This window comes from Nomia melanderi, chromosome 11 (genome assembly GCF_051020985.1).
Source record: "Nomia melanderi isolate GNS246 chromosome 11, iyNomMela1, whole genome shotgun sequence".
NCBI lineage: Eukaryota > Metazoa > Arthropoda > Insecta > Hymenoptera > Halictidae > Nomia > Nomia melanderi.
In genome coordinates this window covers 15514994-15535266 of record NC_135009.1, presented here as the reverse complement: position 1 = coordinate 15535266, position 20273 = coordinate 15514994, and the positions used below count along the sequence as shown (strand labels likewise).

The 20273-nt window shown below is 48.6% G+C and overlaps 1 protein-coding gene across 1 annotated transcript in view; it reads right to left on the bottom strand.

The window, feature by feature from the left end:
* LOC116432087 (uncharacterized) overlaps nt 1-19986 on the bottom strand; it is a 112715-nt gene extending 92729 nt beyond the window's left edge. Inside the window, exons 1-2 of the mRNA XM_031988441.2 lie at nt 19414-19986; nt 13733-14175 (exon numbers count right to left, since the gene is read on the bottom strand). Coding sequence (XP_031844301.1) covers nt 13733-13984 — 252 coding nt within the window. The 5' untranslated portion in view covers nt 13985-14175; nt 19414-19986. The remainder of the gene's footprint in view (nt 1-13732; nt 14176-19413) is intronic.
* Nucleotides 19987-20273: the final 287 nt, after the last annotated feature.

Below are 20273 nucleotides of genomic sequence, written 5' to 3'. Positions count from 1 at the left end.
GTTTAATAAACGTGGGATGGCTTCGAAGAAGAGGCGATATAATGAAAGCCCCGCAAAGGGACTACTCCCCGGCAGTTGGCTTAACAACCCTCGCCCCTCGTATCTCTGCTTTTTCAGCCGCGGAAATTTCATGCCCGCCGCTCCGGCTCTCGGTTCCCTTTTTCCCCCTGTTTTCCGAACGCCGGCGGGGGGATCCCTCGCGCGAAATCCGCTCGAGCCGTGAAACGCCCGGCAAAGTCGCTCGGCCGGGCTCGCGCAACCCCCCCGTATTGTTCGAGCAGGCTCTCCGCCGACAGGCGAGGCGCGTCTCGCACCGGTGCAGCTGACGCGGGCTACTGGCGCACTGCTCAACTTAACTGCCATTAATTATGGTGGATCCTGCGTCGGACTCGACCGCCACCCTCCGCCCCCGTCCGACCCACGCCTTTGCCTCGCTCGCCTGTCGATCGTTCGCCCGTGATTCTCGAACGATATTCCCTCGGCTTTTGAAGAGGGATATCGGCGCGCTGATAGCGTCACGTGTAAACGAACTGGAGTTTGAAACTTCTTGGTTTACTGTTTCGCGCGGCTGAACTTGTGCTGTTATTGTAGATACCGGAAGAGTGGATCTTGAGTCGAGAATTAGGAATAAATATATATGTATTTAACGAAATATGGAAACAACACGTAAAAATACAACTCAATGCTACGGAGGCCAACACACGACTCTCCCTCGCCACTCTCTTACCACTCTTTTTCAGACATACTCTCTAAGTTACGACTTAAATATAATTCCACCACGTAGTAGTAGTAGTATATTTTATCATGTAATATTATATTTTTGAAATATAATTCTACCACGTAGTAGTAGTAGTAGTAGTAGTAGTAATAGTAGTAATAGTAGTAGTAGTAATAGTAGTAGTAATAGTAGTAGTAGTAGTAATAGTAGTAGTAGTAGTAGTAGCAATAGTAGTAGTATATTTTATTGTATAGTACTATATTTTTGAAATATAATTCTACCACGTAGTAGTAGCAGTAGTAGTAGTAGTAGTAGTAGCAGTAGTAGTAGTATATTTTATTGTATAGTATTATATTTTTGAAATATAATTCTACCACGTAGTAGTAGCAGTAGTATATTTTATTCTATAATATCATATTTTTTAAATAGAATTCTACCACGTAGTAGTAGTGGCATATTTTATTATATAATATTATATTGTTGAAATATAAAACTTCCGCGAACCCACCGACTCGACTTCCCTTCTATTCAACGCGCGAGTTAAAGTTGCACAGAACACGGTATTATGATTCATTAAAAAATATGATTTTACAATTTCCCCCTTAACCCGAGGACCCAGACTGCGACGGCTCCCTCGCTGATAAAGATAAAACAGCCAGCAGGTCCCGCGGAGAGCTGAAAGCTGGCAGGGGGCTGTGGCAGGGGCTGCAGCCGGTAATAAGGGGAATTAGACGCCGCGAGGGGAAATGGTCAGCCGCGACGCGATAACGGCGCGAACGCGTGCACGTCGGGCGAGCACGTAACTCCGGGTCTGCTCACGCTACGGAAATGATCGCGAAAACCGTAGGATCCCCATACGCGACGCACGTTGCAGTCGATGGTCGACAAACGATCAATTCTTACGAATGTTTACCTAACACATTGTTGACCGGTCGCGAGTTAACTGGTGCTTTCATTGCCAAACGTTGTTCACCGGTCACGAGTTAACTCGTACCTCCACTTGCATTAGCTATTTCAATTTTTGATAAGCACGACAACATAGAATATTGCGAAAGCAACATATTCAAAGTGACATAAAATATATGTCCAAAGTTTCATTTCAATTCATTACGTATAAATAAGGTATATCGAAGCTCATTTAGATTGTCTCACTATCGTATTTAATTACGAAATAACAACCGGTGACGTAAGATGGCTTCTGCGTAAAATTGCCGGTCAACAGTGTGTTAACCCTTTGAACTCTGTAGGCTCCAATATTGCAGCAGTTATAATATTAAATATTTCAATGAATCTTAAGGAAACACACCCTAAAATTATTCGACTTTTCGAGCTTCAGCATGGAATTGTCAACACTCTCTTAAATGAAACGCAACGCGGAGAGTTCGTGATCGGAGAATCAACTACCCCGCGAAACTCCGAAGCGTCTTCCGCTTTTCATTCTCCCGAGGACGAGAATTCGCCTCCCGAAACGGCGCGGCTCCCCGAGTCGCTATTTCGAGCTCCGCGTCGATTCCTCTTTCAGATAATGCCTTTTTCCCGGAGACTTTCCTGGCCGCCGCGTGCGCCCGGCCGTTTCACCTGGGGAAACGCTCGCTCCGGTATTAACCGCGCGCGCCGGCGTCCATTAAAAACCGTCGCGTTGTTGTCATTTCCAGCGCTCCCCGGGACAGCCGTAAATTTCAACGGAAATCCGCGTCTCCGCGTCCCGCGGCGAGGGAAACTTCGATTTCCCGGCGACGTTGACCGAGCCGCTGAGAAGCGGAGAGCGAAACGACGCGCCGCGGGGAGAGGTCGGCCTCGGGAAGAATATATTCCTCGAGCGTTGCGTAACGTTTACATCTTCCGTTGCACGGTAGATAAACTCCGCCGCTGGAATCGCCGGTCGAACGGCGCGCGCGCGCTCGCGCGGTTGCTCTGATTTATCGCGAGGCACGGTCGAGGTCGAAGCTGCGCGAGGAACGATTATTTTGGGACTCTTCCGGCGAGCGGAATATTGCGAACTCCGAATCCGAAAGATTTGATTCTATTGTTGGATTGACGTGCATTTCTCTTTCGCTGTCATCGATAGATTCTATGTAGCGCAGTTTTGGTGTTCTTTCGCGAGTAATCAACATAGTATCCTGCTAAATATGAGTATGTTGATTTAACAGTAGAACTACCATACTCAGTACTCGAAATAAGTTCGAAAATCAATAGATTCATTTCAGTAACATAACGAGTGTCTGAAGAAACTGAAGATAATCTATTGCTAGAATTTTCACAGGGATTAACACTAGAACTATATCCATCAAAATGACTGGTTTCGATTTGTTTGTTTCGCGGTTATTAATACCTTAAAAGCATTGAATATTCGAAGCTTTGACTTGAATACTATAATGAATGTCTGAAGAAACGGTCGGTAGCTCTATTAAGTAGCAATCATACTGAATGCTCGGCAGTTCAGTGCAAAATGCAAGTGATCAACAATAACGCTTCCGCGCTGTTACAACAGCGTTCAATATCGTTCGACTTCCTCTCGATGTTCCTCTCGCAGCTCTCGACAAGTCTTCACTCCCGGCGCGCGTGGATTGCGCGATCCGCGAGGGGGAATCGGGGAAAAACCGGCCGAAAAACACGGCGTCGCGTTTCCGTTTTTCACGGGACGCGCGGTCAGAGTTCGGAACGGCTTTTGTGAAATCCGAGAATTAACGAAGCGCGCCGGGAAACGTTTGGGCCGCGGTCGCACGCAATATCCCTGTCGCCGGCGCACGGGAAAAAGTAATTTCATCGCGATGCCTCGCGCGAGATAATAAAGCTGCCGCGGTTCCCCGGCGGCAAGGAGGCGCGTCGCTGCGGAATTTAATCGCGCGAAGGACCGGATCGAACGGATCCACCGGCGGACGATAAAACACGGAAAGGCGGCGCCTCCTCGGAGCGATAAATTCGAGTTTTCGCGATACACGCGCTCGAACGAAGAGCGAGCGATGCCGCGTCCGTATCGCCGCGCGCTGCGGCGGGTATTTAGTCGAGCGTTTTTCGCGAGGCGGAGCATTTCTCCGGCGACGAAATTTACGGGCGACCCGTTACGCAATCGCGGCTCCCGCGACCTTACACAATAGAACCGTGATTGTCTCCTCTGCGACTTCCTATACGACGGCATTGTGCGCGAAGCATTCCAGCGCCGCTGGAAATACCTCGCGACGCGACAAAGCAGCGGTAACCAACTGCGAGCCCTTAGAAACGTCGGCTGCCCTTCGTTCCGTGCCTCCAGGGCGAACGCGATCGACGGTTCCGGGACGTATGAGCGTGCGTGCCGCGGTACGAGTAAATTAACCCTCGACCCCTCGCATCTTCGCTGTTTAGTTCGCGTGTAGGAATAAAATGGGAAAGAAGTACGACAGACAATGGGATGATAATGTTCAGTGAAATTGTTGTTTCTTTTAGAATATAGATCGTGCAATTGTTATTGGTGTTTAGGTTTTATTTTTCTACAAATAGAATTGCGATAAGCATTCGGAGGGTTTGATGAAATTCTAGCAATAGAACTACCGAGCATTTGATACGATTAAACTATAAAATTAATTAATTAATTCATTCATTCATTCATTCAAATTACTTGAACAGCAGGTGATCAGTGTATAATTCCCTTTTTACTACTGTTTAAGCGTTCGGTGTATAATTTAGCTTCGTGTGTTACAAGCTTTGTGTACTTTAAAGAGTCTTCGTCGAAGGGTTAACACTGGAACTAGCATTTGACACGATTGAAATGTAATCGCTGTGGATATTGTAGTAATACGATTAATATGCAATTCCCATAAAAATTCTAACAATAAATTATTTTCGGTTTCTTGAGACATTCGTTATAGTACTCTAGTGAAACTATTCACCTTCAAAATCATTTCGAATATTCGATGCTTCGAAGATATCGATAATTGCGAAACAGAAAAACTGAAATCATTTTGAGTGGTACGTCTAGTGCTAGCCAATTGAAGCTCGTGAGAAGTCTGATAACCCTGATGATTCCATGATTTTAATGGTTCCTTCGAGAATAATAATTACAGCAGAAACTGGTGAAACTTTCCACTGTCTCGATTTCGACGCGGAAGAATCGTTCGCCCCTAATTCGGCGTGTCGCGGATAGAAGGGTAGAACGCGAGTTCATAACGGGGCGAGGGGTTAAAGGTAAATATAGGTTCGAGCTTTAATCTCCAGACCGTGACGGGCTAGTCGGGGGCTCCGTAATACGCAGCGCTTTCTTCTTTTTAACTGTTTACCACCTCTCAGTATTTTTTAATTTAGCCGTTGCCCGCGATGGCCGCGCCGACTGCTCGCGCGCATCTAGATGAATACTTTGCATCGATATTAAAATTCTTTCGGCGCGCCTCCGCGCCCTCCCGCCCCCGCGCTCGCCGAATCTGTGCCAACGGAAGATATTCGACTCGGTCGTCCCGTGCCAGAACCACCGCGACGAGCCCTTCACCGCTGTTTGCGCGTTTAACGCTTCGAGTGTTCAACGACTTCGCGCGGACACTTCTCCCTCCACTTCTCTCGAACGCTACGAGTACGCTACCTCCGCGAAATTAAAGAAACGCGTTACGGTTGAAAGATTTCTCACCATCGAAGACCTGTAACTTCGCGTACTCTGTCTAGGATCCTCGCGAAGCGTGAAGCTTCTGCTCCCGTCTCCCGCGAACCAATTTATCCGATGGTGGTTTCGCTTTATGTGCCGGATGCAAATGCGTTTCTTCGTTTCCGAGATTCTACGCCTGCCACTCAAAGGCTGTCGCGCTGAGAACGTTCTTTCCTCTCCGGGAACCCGGTCGAAATTCATAGCTTAGATAAGGGAAATACGTTCGCGGCGAAAAGTGTTTTCCTCGAAATATGATGAAACAGATGCGCAAAGCTGAATGAGAATTTCGTAAGGAATCAATGCAACGTGGACCGCCGTCGATGATAAAGTAAGCGAAACGTGGATACGCGTCAGCCACGGTTGAAGGGTCGCGGCATCAGTAGCAGTCCCGTCACAGGCGGTTCCGCGAGGGAAAAGGCGGAACGGATCCGAAGCCTGACAATAACGGCGGTTCCGAATCGAACGGGCTCGCGCTCGAGCCGGCACAAATGAAATTTCGTCGGCCGGATCGATCAGGACACGCGTAACGCCGCTAAATAGTCGGTTTAACGGGCCGCGTCGTGCCTGGCGCGCGACCGTTCGACCGCTAAAAACAGGTGGAACGTTCTGTTTCCGCTCGGAAATTGTCCCGAAGCGCGGACCGAGCTTTTTCCGCGGGCCAAATAACGGATGGTAATCGAGCAAATGAAAACTCGGGCGAACGAAAGGAACGACGGGTACGGAAACGGGGCGGCCCGAGTGGATATGGTTCCATTCGATCGCGTTCGTCGCGTTCGTCGCGCGTTCCATCGGGAGAGACAGGGCGGGGGGGTGCAGGGGACCCGAAAATCGGACGGCGTGGGAGGAGCGGCGCTGTTTCGCTGCCATTTCCATGGAAATTGAGCACTTCGAGAGTCGGCGGCCTCTCCAGCCGGCTTCGAGTTACTCGACAACTCGATCCGCGTTCACTCGCGGCGGACTGGCAGCAGCCGGACGGAAAAATATGGCCGTGCGATTGTTAACCGGTTAACTGTCCTCGACGGGTATTTGCTTACAGCCGCGCCAACGTGTACCACCGGTGGCGCACAACCGATTCGCGGCATAAATATAAATCAACGTTGATAAGCAGTTTATTTATCCGAAGTTTGAAAACTAGAGAACGATGCAACATTATTTTTGCAGACATTCTTATTATTACCAGCTGTTATTAAACGTAGATGATACTAATTCCTTCGAGAATCGGTTACTTCTTTCCTCGAACGAACGCGCAATTCTCGTTTATTTCCGTTTCGTTTCTTATTTCATGTCGAGTGTATTTGTCTTTAGGTTGCGCACTTCGGGAGAGTCTTTTGAAACTAAATTCCACGGTTAACTGGGGAACGAGAAAGCAATTGCGCCGTTGCCGGAACGATCGCGGGTCTCCGCGGCGGCCATCTTGTCGGGTGTTCGGCTGGTTGCTCGCAGCTAGGCGCGCGGGAAACGACAACGTTCCCGTGCTCGCGTCTAGTCGGTCGTTTCCGGGAACACTCGAAAATATTCATCGAATCCTGTTTCCATCGGCGATATCGCCGGTTTTTTTCCGATACGAGCGCGTCCCGCGAACGAAGCATCGTGCGCCGATGAGTCGTAACGTTCCGGTAACGTTAATTTTCACCGGTACGAACGATTCGAACGAGCGGCGATGTCGCGGAGACGTTTTATTCCATTCGACGAACAAACGGGACGCTCGCGCGTGAAAAACGGGATCGTTCGACGGCCGGGGAGAATGGCGCAGTAAAAATCTATTAAATCCTTCATTCCGCCATATTGCCGGACGCGAAGAGGCTGTCGATCTCTTGAAAATTCTCCGTCGGAGTCCGCTCTCGTGCCGGAAGAGCTGCGAAGAACAGCGGAACGATTCGAGATCCAATCTCTAAGCAGCTCGGCCGAATTTCGTCGCGAAACTCGGTACGGAATTCGATTTCTCCGGTCGTCGAAGATCGACGCGAGGAACGAAACGCGGAACCGAACGGCTGCCGATAGCAACTTCGCGAGTTCGCCCTCGAACTACTCGAGAGATGAACTCCGATTAACTCACCCGGCCAAATCGCGGATAATGAGTTCGACACTCTATACACAACGGGAAACAAGAAGATTAATCGAGCGGTTAATCGAGGAGCCTCGAGAGCTCGCGTCGTCGCAACTCCTGCGGAATTCTGGTTTCTTCTTTTCGAGAATGTTATACCACTTCAGCCTGTATTCTAGTCGAGACTATTAACTAATAAACATAGTTCGAATCTCCAATTCGTATATGTCTTGTTATTATATTAATTGTTTACCGAAACTCGCTGAAACGAAATTGTTCGAGCTTCAAGGATTTTTGAAGGGAACAATCCGAAACACGTTGGCCAGCAGCGATATCGACGGGAGCTTCGAGTCGCTCGAGGAATCGCTGGCCGAGGTAACGGTGTTTGAACGGCGATCTATCAATTTCGGGAAAGCCTTCATTTTTCAATACCGGCGACGTCGACCCACTTCCCGGCCGCATTACCGGCAGCAGTTGCTCGATAACGAGCCGGTGAGTTATCGGCGACGATTAAACCGTTGCTCCGTCGGAATTAACCGAAAAAAACGGAAGACGCTGGAATCTGAGATTTCCGGTCGCGAATCTTACGGTGGTTTGGATCGTTGGGAATATATTAACGACAGATTAGAGAATGTTAACACATTGCGTACCGGGTAATTTTCGGAATACTGAATGGATAGCAATTTTCAGTGACGTCAACTTATATCACTGTACATAGAGAAACTCAGATATATTGTTATGTAATACATTTTAAATAGAGAATCAATTCGAATGAAATTTTTGTATTTTTCCAATGCTGTGGTAATTAACGAAGTTGCATAGCTAAGTGTCTTTATATAAAGAGATTTCTCGTTACCAGTATACAATGTATTAATCTAAATCTTAACGTTCACTAGATATTTGAAAAAACTGAAATCTGTTCAATCAAAGTGTTCCACGAATCTAGTCCTAACCCTTTGACTCTGTCACCACTCGATTTGATTTGCAAAATTATAAAGTCTTATATATAATATCAAGCTTTGCATGATTCATCAATACGTGGAATATTGAAATAAAATAACTCTCCTTCTTAATTTATATACGTTTCCTCATTAATTAGTTTCAAAGAACATCTGTATCTCATCGGAGAATATTGAACATTTCCAGTGAAAAACTTTCTAGTGCAAAGGGTTAATAAATATAGAACTCATCGCAAACATTCAAAAACACTCTTCCGACGTCACAGTACTTTCTCTCGAGTCTCAACGGTAAAAGCGAATCGCCCAACAAACTCAATCGCGCGCGGAATCGCTCGAGATTCCGAAATTAGAAACAAAAGCGGTCGAGTGAGCGACTTCTCGTGAGACCAGCCACCGGCAAGTTTTACAGCGCAACAAAACGAAGACGGTGCCGGCGAAACGCGGGCTCGTGAAGCGGAAACGCGCGGTTCAAAAGCGAAAGACGCGAGGAGCGGATGGAATTCCAAGACAAGAAGATTATTCCCGCGGAGAACGGCGCGCGTAACGTTATTGCTCTCCGGTTACAAACATAAATTCTGTTCGGGGATATCAGCCGCGGGACACGTCGCCCTCGGCGCGGCGTTTCCCTTCCGCGTCGAATAAATATTCGCCGGCGACGCTTGTAAATCGCGGGAGCCGATCGAACCGGCGTTCCTCTCGGGGAGAACACGCTCGATCCTCGATCCCGATCGTAATTAATCCCTCGATAGACGATCGTTCTCGCAACATTGTACACGAGCTCGACGAAACTGGCGAGGTTCAACTGCGAAAAAGCGGAAAATCGAACAAAAGAGCGCGGCGACAGCGTGCAGCGAATTAGCCCGTCAAAGCGCGGCGAAACGAAGACGAGGCCGAGCGACTTTCGCAAAGAGGTTTCGAGTTGATTGGCGAGCGCGATCCAAATGAACCGAGCTAACGCGATTAGCGTCCGCGAGTCGGCTCCTCCCGAATTTACGAATGACGCTCGTCCGACGGTAATTCCTGACCCGGTCCGAGGCTCGCTCCAGTTTCCCGAATTTCCGCCGGCAGTTACCGAGACTCCGCGCGGATCTTGCGGGAGGCTCCTCGGCGGTCTTCGTTCGATTAATACCGGCATTCGATATTCGACGCGTAATTCCACGGAGGCAGCAATCGGTCCGCGACAAAGATATTCGAAGTGTTTCCCCGGCGCGCGACTCGCCCGTTAATTGCCTCGTAAATATTCCACTTTGTCTTTCCAGTCGCGCGCGAACTTTGAAGTTGCCCCGTCAGTCGATGCCGCGATACAGCCGCGTATATTAATTTCCTATGGAAATCCGAGGAAGGTGTCGCGACTCGCGCGCACGGCTGAGCCGGCAATAATTTTCAGATTAAACGGACCCGGCGAAAATTCCTCGAGCCGAGCGCGCGCCGCGGTGCTCGCTGGTTTTTAAGCGATCGATCCGCGGCGACGCTCGCGATAGAGATGCCGGGGAAGGGATTTAATACGTCCCAATGGGATCGCGCCGGTGAAACCTCGCCGATCGCCTGGAACGTGACGCCGCTTCCGATCAATCAGAGAACCCTGCGTTCCAGGCGATTGTTTTTTCAACGCGATTCCTTCGGTGGCGGGAAGACGACTGGATGGCTGCTGGTCAGAGACAGATCTTTCGAATAGTGTTTCGTCTTCAATGAATTTGTACCGTAGCGTACAACTCGAGAAAAGAGAACTAATCCATAAATAAATCTCCCAATAGTAGCTATCTTAACACTTTGCCGTAGAATGACGAGTGAGACTCGTGATGAAGATTTCTAGATTAATGTAACAAAATTCAATGTCGTTCATTGTCCACGGATCAAAGCGGAAGACTATTCGCCACTGTCACTGTATCATCTTCAAATGAAATTTCCACTTAAAGTACAATGGACAATCTTTCATTTCTTCCAAATGGTCGATAGTCGAATGTTTTACCCGTAATTACCCACGGATCAAAAGGAACAAATATTTTGCTATTATCAATGTATTATCTTCGAATGAAATTTCCACCTGAAGTAGAATGGAAAATTGTTGTGTTTCTTACAAATCGTCGACAGTAAAATATTACACGAGCTTAGTAACGAGAGTAAATAGTACGCCAAGGGGTTAATGTCAGCTACCGACAAAATGGCGCGCAGTCAGTGGAACGTATTTTCAAATGAAATTTCCACTTGAAGTAGAATGGAAAATTCTGTTGTGTTTCTTACAAATCGTCGACAGTAAAATATTACACGAGCTTAGTAACGAGAGTAAATAGTACGCCAAGGGGTTAATCTCAGCTACCGACAAAATGGCGCACAGTCAGTGGAACGCATCTTCAAATGAAACCTCCACTTGAAGTACAATAGAAAATTCTATTGTATTTCTTACAAATCGCCGATAGTAAAATATTACACGAACATAGTAACGGAAGTGAATAATACGGCAACCTGTTAATCGCGGAGCCAGACTCGCAACGCGATCCCCGCTCGAGGAAGCATTCGCAGCGCGCGCGGAATCGGAACAACGCGAACCCGAGATACCGAGCGATTGTGTTTCCAATTCGAAAGAATTATCGATACACCGGGGACGGACGGAAAGGGATCTGGTTACAGCAATCTCCCGGCGTTAATAAAGAAACGTTAGAAATCGGAAACCGTCGCGGACTCCCGGCGGAATCCGATCGCGCGCCATTTCCGCGACTCCTTTTTTCCGCCAGCCGGGAGCGGTCTTCCCAGCAGTGCGCCCGATATAAACGAGGCTTGGAATTATATTTGATCAGCGTCGTCGGTTATAGCTATCGGAAACGACGCTGCGAGCGTCGTTTGATCTCCGGTGTCGCCGGCGTCCGAACGACGTCGGCGTCGCGCTCGCGGACGCTCGCGTTATGAAAGAACTCGGCTTCGTCCCCCGCGCGTCTACGGTCCGCCGGGAATTTCGACGGAGAGCGGGGCGACGCTCGTTCCCGATTTTAATTAAAACGCGCTCGAATTGGCCCGGAGTTCGACGTTCCAGATGGATATCGCGCGTATCATCGACGGATAACCCGTCGGCGTCGTTCGTCAGCGACTTCGACGGGCATCGCTCGACTTCGGCTCTTTACAACGGAGCTGCGATGGAAAGTAAGGCAACTGGACGTCCATTGGATGTTCAAGTGTCTTTCTAAACCTACCAGACGGAGCAAAATGACCGTTTCCGACGTCTCTTTGCAATGATTAAAAAAGTAAATGCTTCTCTGAGAAATTATTAACCCTTTGCACTCGAGAGGTGACTCTCAGTCGCCACTTGATTTGATTTTCAAAATTATAAAGTCTTATATATAACATTAAGCTTCGTACGATGCGTCAATATGTGGAATATTGAAATAAAATAACTTTCCTGCATCTCATCGCAGAATATTGAATATTTCTAGTGAAAAACTTTCGAGTGCAAAGGGTTAACACTAGAACTACCGGGCATTTAATACGATTAATATGCAATTCCTATAAAAATTGTAACAAATCGCGTTAACTAATCCACTAACCTAGATACTATTTCAATCTCCAGAAAAATTTAGGCATAAGTCACTGCAGTCGGTTCTAGAATTAAATGTTCCCCGGTTTCGCAATGCAGCATTGCATTGGTGTCATCTCGAATTAACCAGTTAACTGTGTTTGACGAGTATACACGCCATCTTAAAACTCTTAATGGTGCTAACTGTTTCAACGATGAACTATTTACTTTTTGAGACGGACATGTAATTCTTATTCGTTTCGCTTTAGTTTCCCGTTAGGATGTATTTCAAGTGCATCTGGCCTGCATTTAACGAGTGCACACTTCATTATTCGATTTTATTGCGCGATTTCAAACTAAATTCCACGCTTAACTGGTTAATTACAGATTCCGCGCGTCGCTCGACGTAAAGTTTCCATTAGAAAAATCCTATTGCCCCTGCCGTATCGAGTACAGCTCGATTGCTCGCCCTTAAACGAGCCGGGTCGAAACTCGAAGCGGTCCGCGTACGAAGTGTTTCGAAAGAAAAATACTGCACGCACGAACAAAAAAAAAAGAGCTTGCGGGCTCCGTGGTTCGCGGCGTTGGACCGTCGCCAGATCCGCTTATTATCCGCGCGGCGCCCGCTCCGTTTTAATTTCGCGGCCGACGGAGCCATCGACGTTTCGCGCGTTCGCCGGGCACCGTAGACGACTCCGCTCGGCGTCCCGCAGCTCGTTCTCCAATTATAAAATTTCGAGGAAACGCGCTGGCGCTGGCGCGCGCGGTCTCCTCGCTGGGAGACACTAACGAGCGCAAAGTCCCGGGCAAGCCGATATTTATTAGACGAGAAGGGAAACGGTTATGGCTGGTTTACGAGTGGAATCGCGGCATGGAAAATTCAGATCGTAAATGGAAGGCTGCAAACAATAGTTATCGGTTAACCGTTTCCATCGAGCCGACGAGCGAGCGAGCGCCGCGCCGCGCCGGTTCACGAATAAAAGCCGATCGATCGTTGCGCGGGCTTCGTCGTCCGGATTCACGATTCCCCGCGAATTGCCCGATAATGGTAACGACGTAACGAAAACCGTCGACGGAAGATCCGTGCCGCTCGCGTGCGATATTCGCGGGGAACACGCGTTCCACGGTTCTCTTCTTTTAGGGGGAGTAAAGTGGCTACTTCGTTTTGTGGGCCAATCGTTTGCGATTCGACTCGATGGACTGAACGAGTCGACTATCTAGATTTCGGTGTTGGTGCCTTCGTTTACAATGAGACGCGTGGCGCGGAGTTTAACGCGTTCACTGCCGTGAGAATTTTAGGCATTCTATACAGTTTTCGTTATTCTTTTATACGATGACAAATCTTGTAGTAACCCGTTCACTGCTAGCATAAAATGTGTGATTTCATTTGTACTGTAAAAACCGTTTTGAAACGTCAAATGTTAATTGATAGTTACTTTTAAACACGCGATACACCTCTTCGTAATAGAATCGTTGATTTCCTACTAATTGCTAGTCGATTCCTTAAATAAAACGATGAACTTCATTCGTAGAAGGGTGAACGTAGAATGCAAAAGCTACATTTGAAATTGGTCGTTCCGAAAGAAACGTCGAGTCGGAATGTATGGCACTGCTGTTAATGAATGGTCGCGTGGTTTCTGACTTCAGAAATAAAAAGGTGAACCGGAAGGTGTCTCACCAGTACGATAGACTAGGCGAGAGAATCTTTCGAGGCCGAAGTTCACTTTAAAATTTGAATCAAACCCAGCTTCGATCGACATAGTTAAAGTACGAACCGCGTCGAGGTCAATCTCTAATTATCCTCGAATCTCTGACTCTACCATTAGTTCTCCGACTAAAAATTCAGCAGCGCGAGGTCGACGCGATAAATCGCGAGGATTACTGGCCGACGACTCACCGTTCGCCTGAGGACAGTCCTAATGGTCTCGACTTCCTGCCTTGTTTCCCAGTGCGCGTAGACCACGCTGGTGAGCAGCACGACAAAAAGGGTGATCCACATCGTCCACGCCAGGACGTTCCTCGTCTTGGCAAGAAGCTTCTGGGCGGTCCGCGTCGAGATCACTTCTTGCGCCGGTATCTCGAGCTTCTGCGCTTTCCTCAGAATATCCTGGAGCCGTCTCTTAGCCTGCTCCACATCCGGCACCCCCATTTTCTTTATTTTTATCGCGCCTCCAGCCGGCTCGTCGATCCTCGGCCGCCTCCTACTCTCCGCCTCCCTCGCTCGCCGAGTTCGCCGGGATCGGTGTCCTCCTCGCCGCTTCGCGGGGACGTTAAGAGAGGCAGGCCTGCGAGCTGCACTCGTGGCGAGGGGTCATCCTCCTCGCGAGCCGTCCACCGGTACTGCAACATTCAACAGCCTTGCTTAACTCGTTGATCGTCGATCACCCATTATGCGTCGTATGGGGAATGATCGTTACGCGGGGACTTTGATACTGTAGCGATACATGGCTCGCAGCGTTGGTAGGAAATAGCATTGACCACTTACAGATGTTTGTAATAAGATAAATAAGATACTATAACTTTTTTAATATTTAAATAAGATACTATAATTTCTACTAAAATCTGTAAGTCGGCGAAGATATTTAACACTTTTTACACGTGCGTAGCTGAATAGGCTACCCTACCGTAAACACTGCCAGCCATGTCCCGTTGAGGCTTCCTCGGCCGCACGGTCAGCGCGGCTCGGGAAAAACATTCCGAATTAGAAATTCACAATTTTTCCCCTGCCAAGAAAATCGAGGCGACGTTGGAGAAGGGAATTGGCTCCACCCTCGAAGTTTCTATGTTATCATTTTCCTAGAATCATCGTTCGTTTAGTTAACACGACGTTCCTCAACGAAGAACACAGTCCACATCCGAACCAACCCCTCCAAATCGAAATTCCTCCTCCCTTGTCCCTGTCAGCGTAACGCGACGTAAAGTCGGAATAAATAAAATTAGCTCCTTTCGCGACGCGTTCACCCAGTCCAATTTTCAGCAGGACGTTCCCCGAACGTTCTCCGCCCTCCCCCTCCTCCGCGGAACTTCCGCCGATCCTAGCGGTGCACGCGCGTGCAAAGTTCCTCGAAGATTTAAGAACGTCCCGCGAGCGTCGAGCGTTAGCGGGAAGGCGAATCGGGGTTGGAGGCGAGTGATCCGACGTTAAACGAGTCGGCACTTAATTCCACCCGGTAAAGTTCCTCCCGGCAGCCCCCTCCTGCCGCCCTCTAATCGATTCTGAAATTATTCCCGGCGCACCGCGGTAATTACCTAATAATTCCGGGATCGATCCGCCGACAGAAACGATGCGGCACGCCGAGAGAGCGCGGCCGACGCGCGACAGAGCGAGAGGGGAGCGCGGGGGAGACGACGGGGGTGGAACAGAGGAACGGAGAGATAGTGGGAGAAAGTCAACCACCCTCTAATTCGTAGCGCCGCGCGAGGGTTCGACCTACTTCTCGATTCGGTGCCGAGTCACAGACGGTTCGCGCCGGCTAATTATTCTCCGGCCGGAGCCGACGGACCGATTTTTAATTATCGACGTATCGGCGATACGTCCGCGACCCGGCGGGCAAGGGTTACCGGAGCGCACCGGGACGATATCGATGCTTCCGCGGCGAGGAATCAATTTCTCCGAGTTCCCCGTCCCTTCGGCGGCGCCACTTCGCTATCGAATTCTTTGTTCCCGTGTCTAATTGGAAATGAGTGACGAACTCGCGGCCGATGGGTTCGACGCGCGAAACGACTCTACCGGAAACCGGGTATTTGCTGGTTATAAATAGCGTAAGCTTCTCGTGTGACATGCCAATTTGGTTGACCCTTTGCGCTCTGTTGCCACTGCGGCGACGTTGTGAGATCAGTTTATAACTTCATTTTTAGTAACTTTAAAATGTGTACGCGCTTTTTTAGTGAGACAGCAGGGTCTTGAATCTTTTAGAGGCACGCTCGTAGATGATAGTTCATATCAAAACTGATTCGGAGTTGCTGAAAGAGATTCATTCTAGTACTCTAGTGAAACTATCTTCAAAATCATTTCGAATATTCGATGCTTCGAAGATATCGATAATTGCTAAATAAATCGGAACCAGTCATCAGGACTGTTACGGTAGTTCTAGTGTTAACCCTTTGCACTCGAGATTATTTTTCTCAGTAAATATTCATTATTTTCCGATGAAATGTCAATGATATTTTTTGCAACTAACATAAAGGAATACCTTGCATAAGTTAAGTGACAGAACTATTTTATTTCGATGTTCCATGTGTTCGTACATTATATAAAATTTAACGCGTTGAATGCCATGGGGGTCACCGGTGGACCCCAAAGCAAATCGAATTACTATAATTCACTCAATTAAACGATGATTATTCGCAAACATTTCTATATTATAAATAATGCTACCCATTCCGGTGACATTGAGTTTGATGATCGTGCAATGATAATAATCTAATTCAGTCAAATGATTTAATATTGTATTTTCTCCATTTTGTGTATTTTGCTCTATGAAGTCGCGCGGCGTTCAACGTGTTAATATTGAATTTTCAATTTTACAATGTTCTTGGGTCAAATCTAATGGCGACTGGAAGGCGCCTCTCGAGTGCAAAGGGTTAAAACTGATTCGGAGTTACTGAAAGGTTACATTAAAAACTGCTCGAAGTGCAAAGGGTTAAACTAGTAGCTAATCACGGTAATCAATACGAATGAACACCAAACAACTCGAACATCTCGTTCCCTGTTACGTTTATTCCCAGAAATATACCGATCTCGAATCGTCTCGAATCGTCTCGATCGTCGGGGACACAGCTTATCTCCCGTAAAATCGTCGGCCGTTCAACCCGCGAGCGTCGCGATTTCTCGCGCGAGCGACGATGATTAATTTCTCCCTTCGAATCTTTCGGCCCGTCGCGAAACTTCGCTGCCCTTCTTTGAATTACACCCGAGTATCGAGGGTGGGGTGGAAAAAAATCTTTTGTGAATCTTCCGCGGAAGTTCCCCGGCAAGTTTCCCGGCCGGGGGGTGAGCTCGGGGCGAGGAGGGCGGAACAGTTTATCTTCCCGGAAGAACTTTTCTCCTGTATGCCGAGGAAATACCCTTTCGATCAAACCGCGGCAACGAACCGCAACAGCCCGGGACCCGCGTCTCTCCATCAGGATCTCCTCCCTCCGTTTCCACCCCTCCGTTTCGCCCACCCGGAATCCCTCCGATATATTTCCGACGTTTCCGAGTCGGCGATATTTTCGCGCGCGGACACGATCGGGAACGCGAGCGTCCCCGGCGAAATATGGCCGGGCAATTAGGCGTCGGGAAATTACGGAGGGGCTCGAGGAACGTCCCCTCTTCGAATCGAATGTAAATATCACGCGAACTCATTCCACCCCTTGGCGTGCTGTTTACTTTCGATGCTGAACGTGTAATATATTGTCGACAGTTTCGAAGAAATGGAAGGAAATTGTATATTCTACTTCGAGTGGAGATTCTGTTTGAAGATAATGAATTAGTGATAGGTAAATTGTTGTTTGCTTTGAATCGTGGCCGATGAAATTGTATATTCTACTTCGAGTGGGGACTCTGTTTGAAGATAATGAATTAGTAATAGGTAAATAGTTGTTTGCTTTGAATCGTGGGTGAGGAACGACATTGATTTTTGTCAAATGTGAATTAGTCTAGCAATGCAAGAAAATTGTCCATTCTACTTCAAGTAGAAATTTTATTCGAAGATAATAGAGTGATAGTAAGAAATAATCTTTCGCTTTGATCCGTAATGAACGACATACAGTTTTGTTAAATTAATCTAGCAATGCAAGAAAATTGTCCATTCTACTTCAAGTAGAAATTTCATTCGAAGATATTATAGTGATAGTAGCAAATAGTCTTTCACTTTGATCTGTGGGTAATGAACATTGATTCTTGTTAAATTAGTCTAGCAATCTTCATCGCGAGTTTCGCTCGTCATTGTACGGCAAGGAGTTAAAACTGGAACTACCAGAGAGATAAACATGACCCATTGCTGATTGCTTCTTTAACCTTTAACGCGCGCTGGTGTAAACAGAATGATAATGTAAAATCAATTTCATCAGTTTCTCTTTGTTTACTATCAATTACTATATTCATTTATGGTTATATGCCTAATAAATAGCATAATTCATCAAGACGATTTTCTTGCTCCAATACAACAATATATGTACTCAGTTACACAGTGATACATGTGATATGCAGAATACACCGTACGAGTAGTTGGAAACGCGACAGATCATTCTCTGAGAAATTACTACAGAAATTCATTCAGCAATAGGCAAATTGAATTGTAAATCAATAGAAACCTCGATACTAACAATGCTGGAGTTTCGACTATTTGGTAGTTCTAGTGTCAATTCTACTTTGCACCGTTTCGTCGCAATATTTCAAACGCTCTAATACGGTGTAATCAGTAGTCTAATATCGCGATGCTCCTAATAAGGATTGCGGAAGCTTCGAGGAATTGTCTGGATTAAAGACAATATTTTTCGCGTGAATGCGAAAATGAGCGTAAGCAGAGGGCCATAAAAGGGGAAACGGTTAAGGAAAAGTTTCCCACTAGAAGAATGATCATGAAAAGAGCGTGATTTTCGAGTGCGAATGTCTGAAAGACTAGTTACTTGTTCCCTAAAACTGAAATTTCCGAGTGTTCCCTTAGTGAGACGATTTACCGATGTTTTCGATGGAATTTTATTCACTCTTGATTTCGTGGCCCATCGATTCGACGAGTGAATGGTCCAGTTACAGGGAATACACCGATTTTCAATGCGAGATCGATCTCCAGGGTTACTGCCGCGAAGCGAAGGGCCAATCGCATAATCATTGACCGCGAGACTCGCCGCGGTAAGCGCCTCCGATCGAAATAACGCGATGTATCGTTTAGTTCGCGATTCAGAGACGAACGTTCCCGGTAATCCCGGATAATCCTGGGAAGCTGAAGGCGCTGCACTCTTGAAATCCTGAGTCCTGCGGTAGTATGCATGCATCCGAGAGTGATCACTCCGGACCGTGAACGCGATATTCTCGGGCAACGGTTTTCCGATCTGACACGTGCGTATTAAGCGGATAACTCGATAAACCCAGTGTACCAGAGCGGAGCGACGATTCTAATTTAGTTACTCGCGTCAATCTACAACGGAATGAAAAACGCGTACAAAATATCTGTTCCAAGTGAAAGGGAGTTCATCTACTATCCATTCCCATCTCTGCGACACCGACGCGCTATTCGCCGACAGTTACAGATAACAGAGCCCAACGATAACAAAACACCCAGGGAACACCTCTCAGCTCTCTAGAATTCCTGCCCCAAGACTATCGATTCGCTCTGGGTTCGATCAAACACGAATCTCAGTGCACCCCTCCTGAATCTCCATCTCCAGCGATCAACAAACGAAGGGATCCGACGTTCAGAAATATCCCACCGTCCAATTTCCCGTCCCATCATCGCGAGTATCATCAAGAGTCGGACCCCCAGTACTCGTCGAACTCGTAGCACTGATCAAAGAAAGTTCCCAGCGGATCGGCGAGCGTTCCGCGTAGCAGCGCGAAGAAGATGGTCGGATCGAGCTGCGTCCTCGGCGGCGTACCTGGAGGATCCTTGCGTCCTAGCGGCGAGGAAGCCGGGTCGGGTCGGGGGTGGCAGCGGCGTCTAATTGTTAAGAGTGGCCGGAGCTGTGTCCCGCGGAACTGGTTCACGGGGCGGGCCGAGGTTCGCCGCCGCGCGCTTTACGGTGGGCCGCTCGGCGTGTCCGCGGAGCGACATCAACGAGGCCTGCCGCGTATTCTCGCCGTTCCCCGGGACCCTCCGATCGCCTGTCCCTCGGGGGGACACTCCGTTACCATCGGCGAACGGGGACACCGTCGCGGGACGCGGCCTCGCGTGACACTTGACCGGAACGGCGCGCGACCGGGTCGGGGGACGGTCTGCGCGGCTCGTCCGTGTTCCCCGTCTCACCGGCGGAGATCGTTCCCGGGGTGGACGGGATCGCGACACGTTACGGCACCGAACGGCACGGAATGGCACAGCACGGCACGGCACGACGGGACGGCGGCGGGGCGCGAGAGACAGCCGGACGAACGGGGACACGGGGCAGAGCGCGGCGACACGGTGCGCGGAAACAGGGTCAAACGCCGGGGCGACGGGCGGGGATCGATCATTGCCCGAGCTGGAACGGGCGAGAACTGACCGGCCTCGACGGGGGTAGCTGCCCTTATAGATATAAGTCGCGGGGGTGGCGCACGCGTACCGGGGTGTCGCGCATGCACGATTCGCGCGGCCGCCCGACTGCGCCTCCACGATGCGGACGGCCGCGATACGGGCCGCGCCGCGGGACGCCGGGCTCCGAGGGAAGCGCACCTCTAAAGATCGACGCCCATTGGTCGCCGCCGCCACAAAGAACGACCGACGAGGACGGAAAGTCGGTCGTTCGGTCAGAAAGCGACAGTA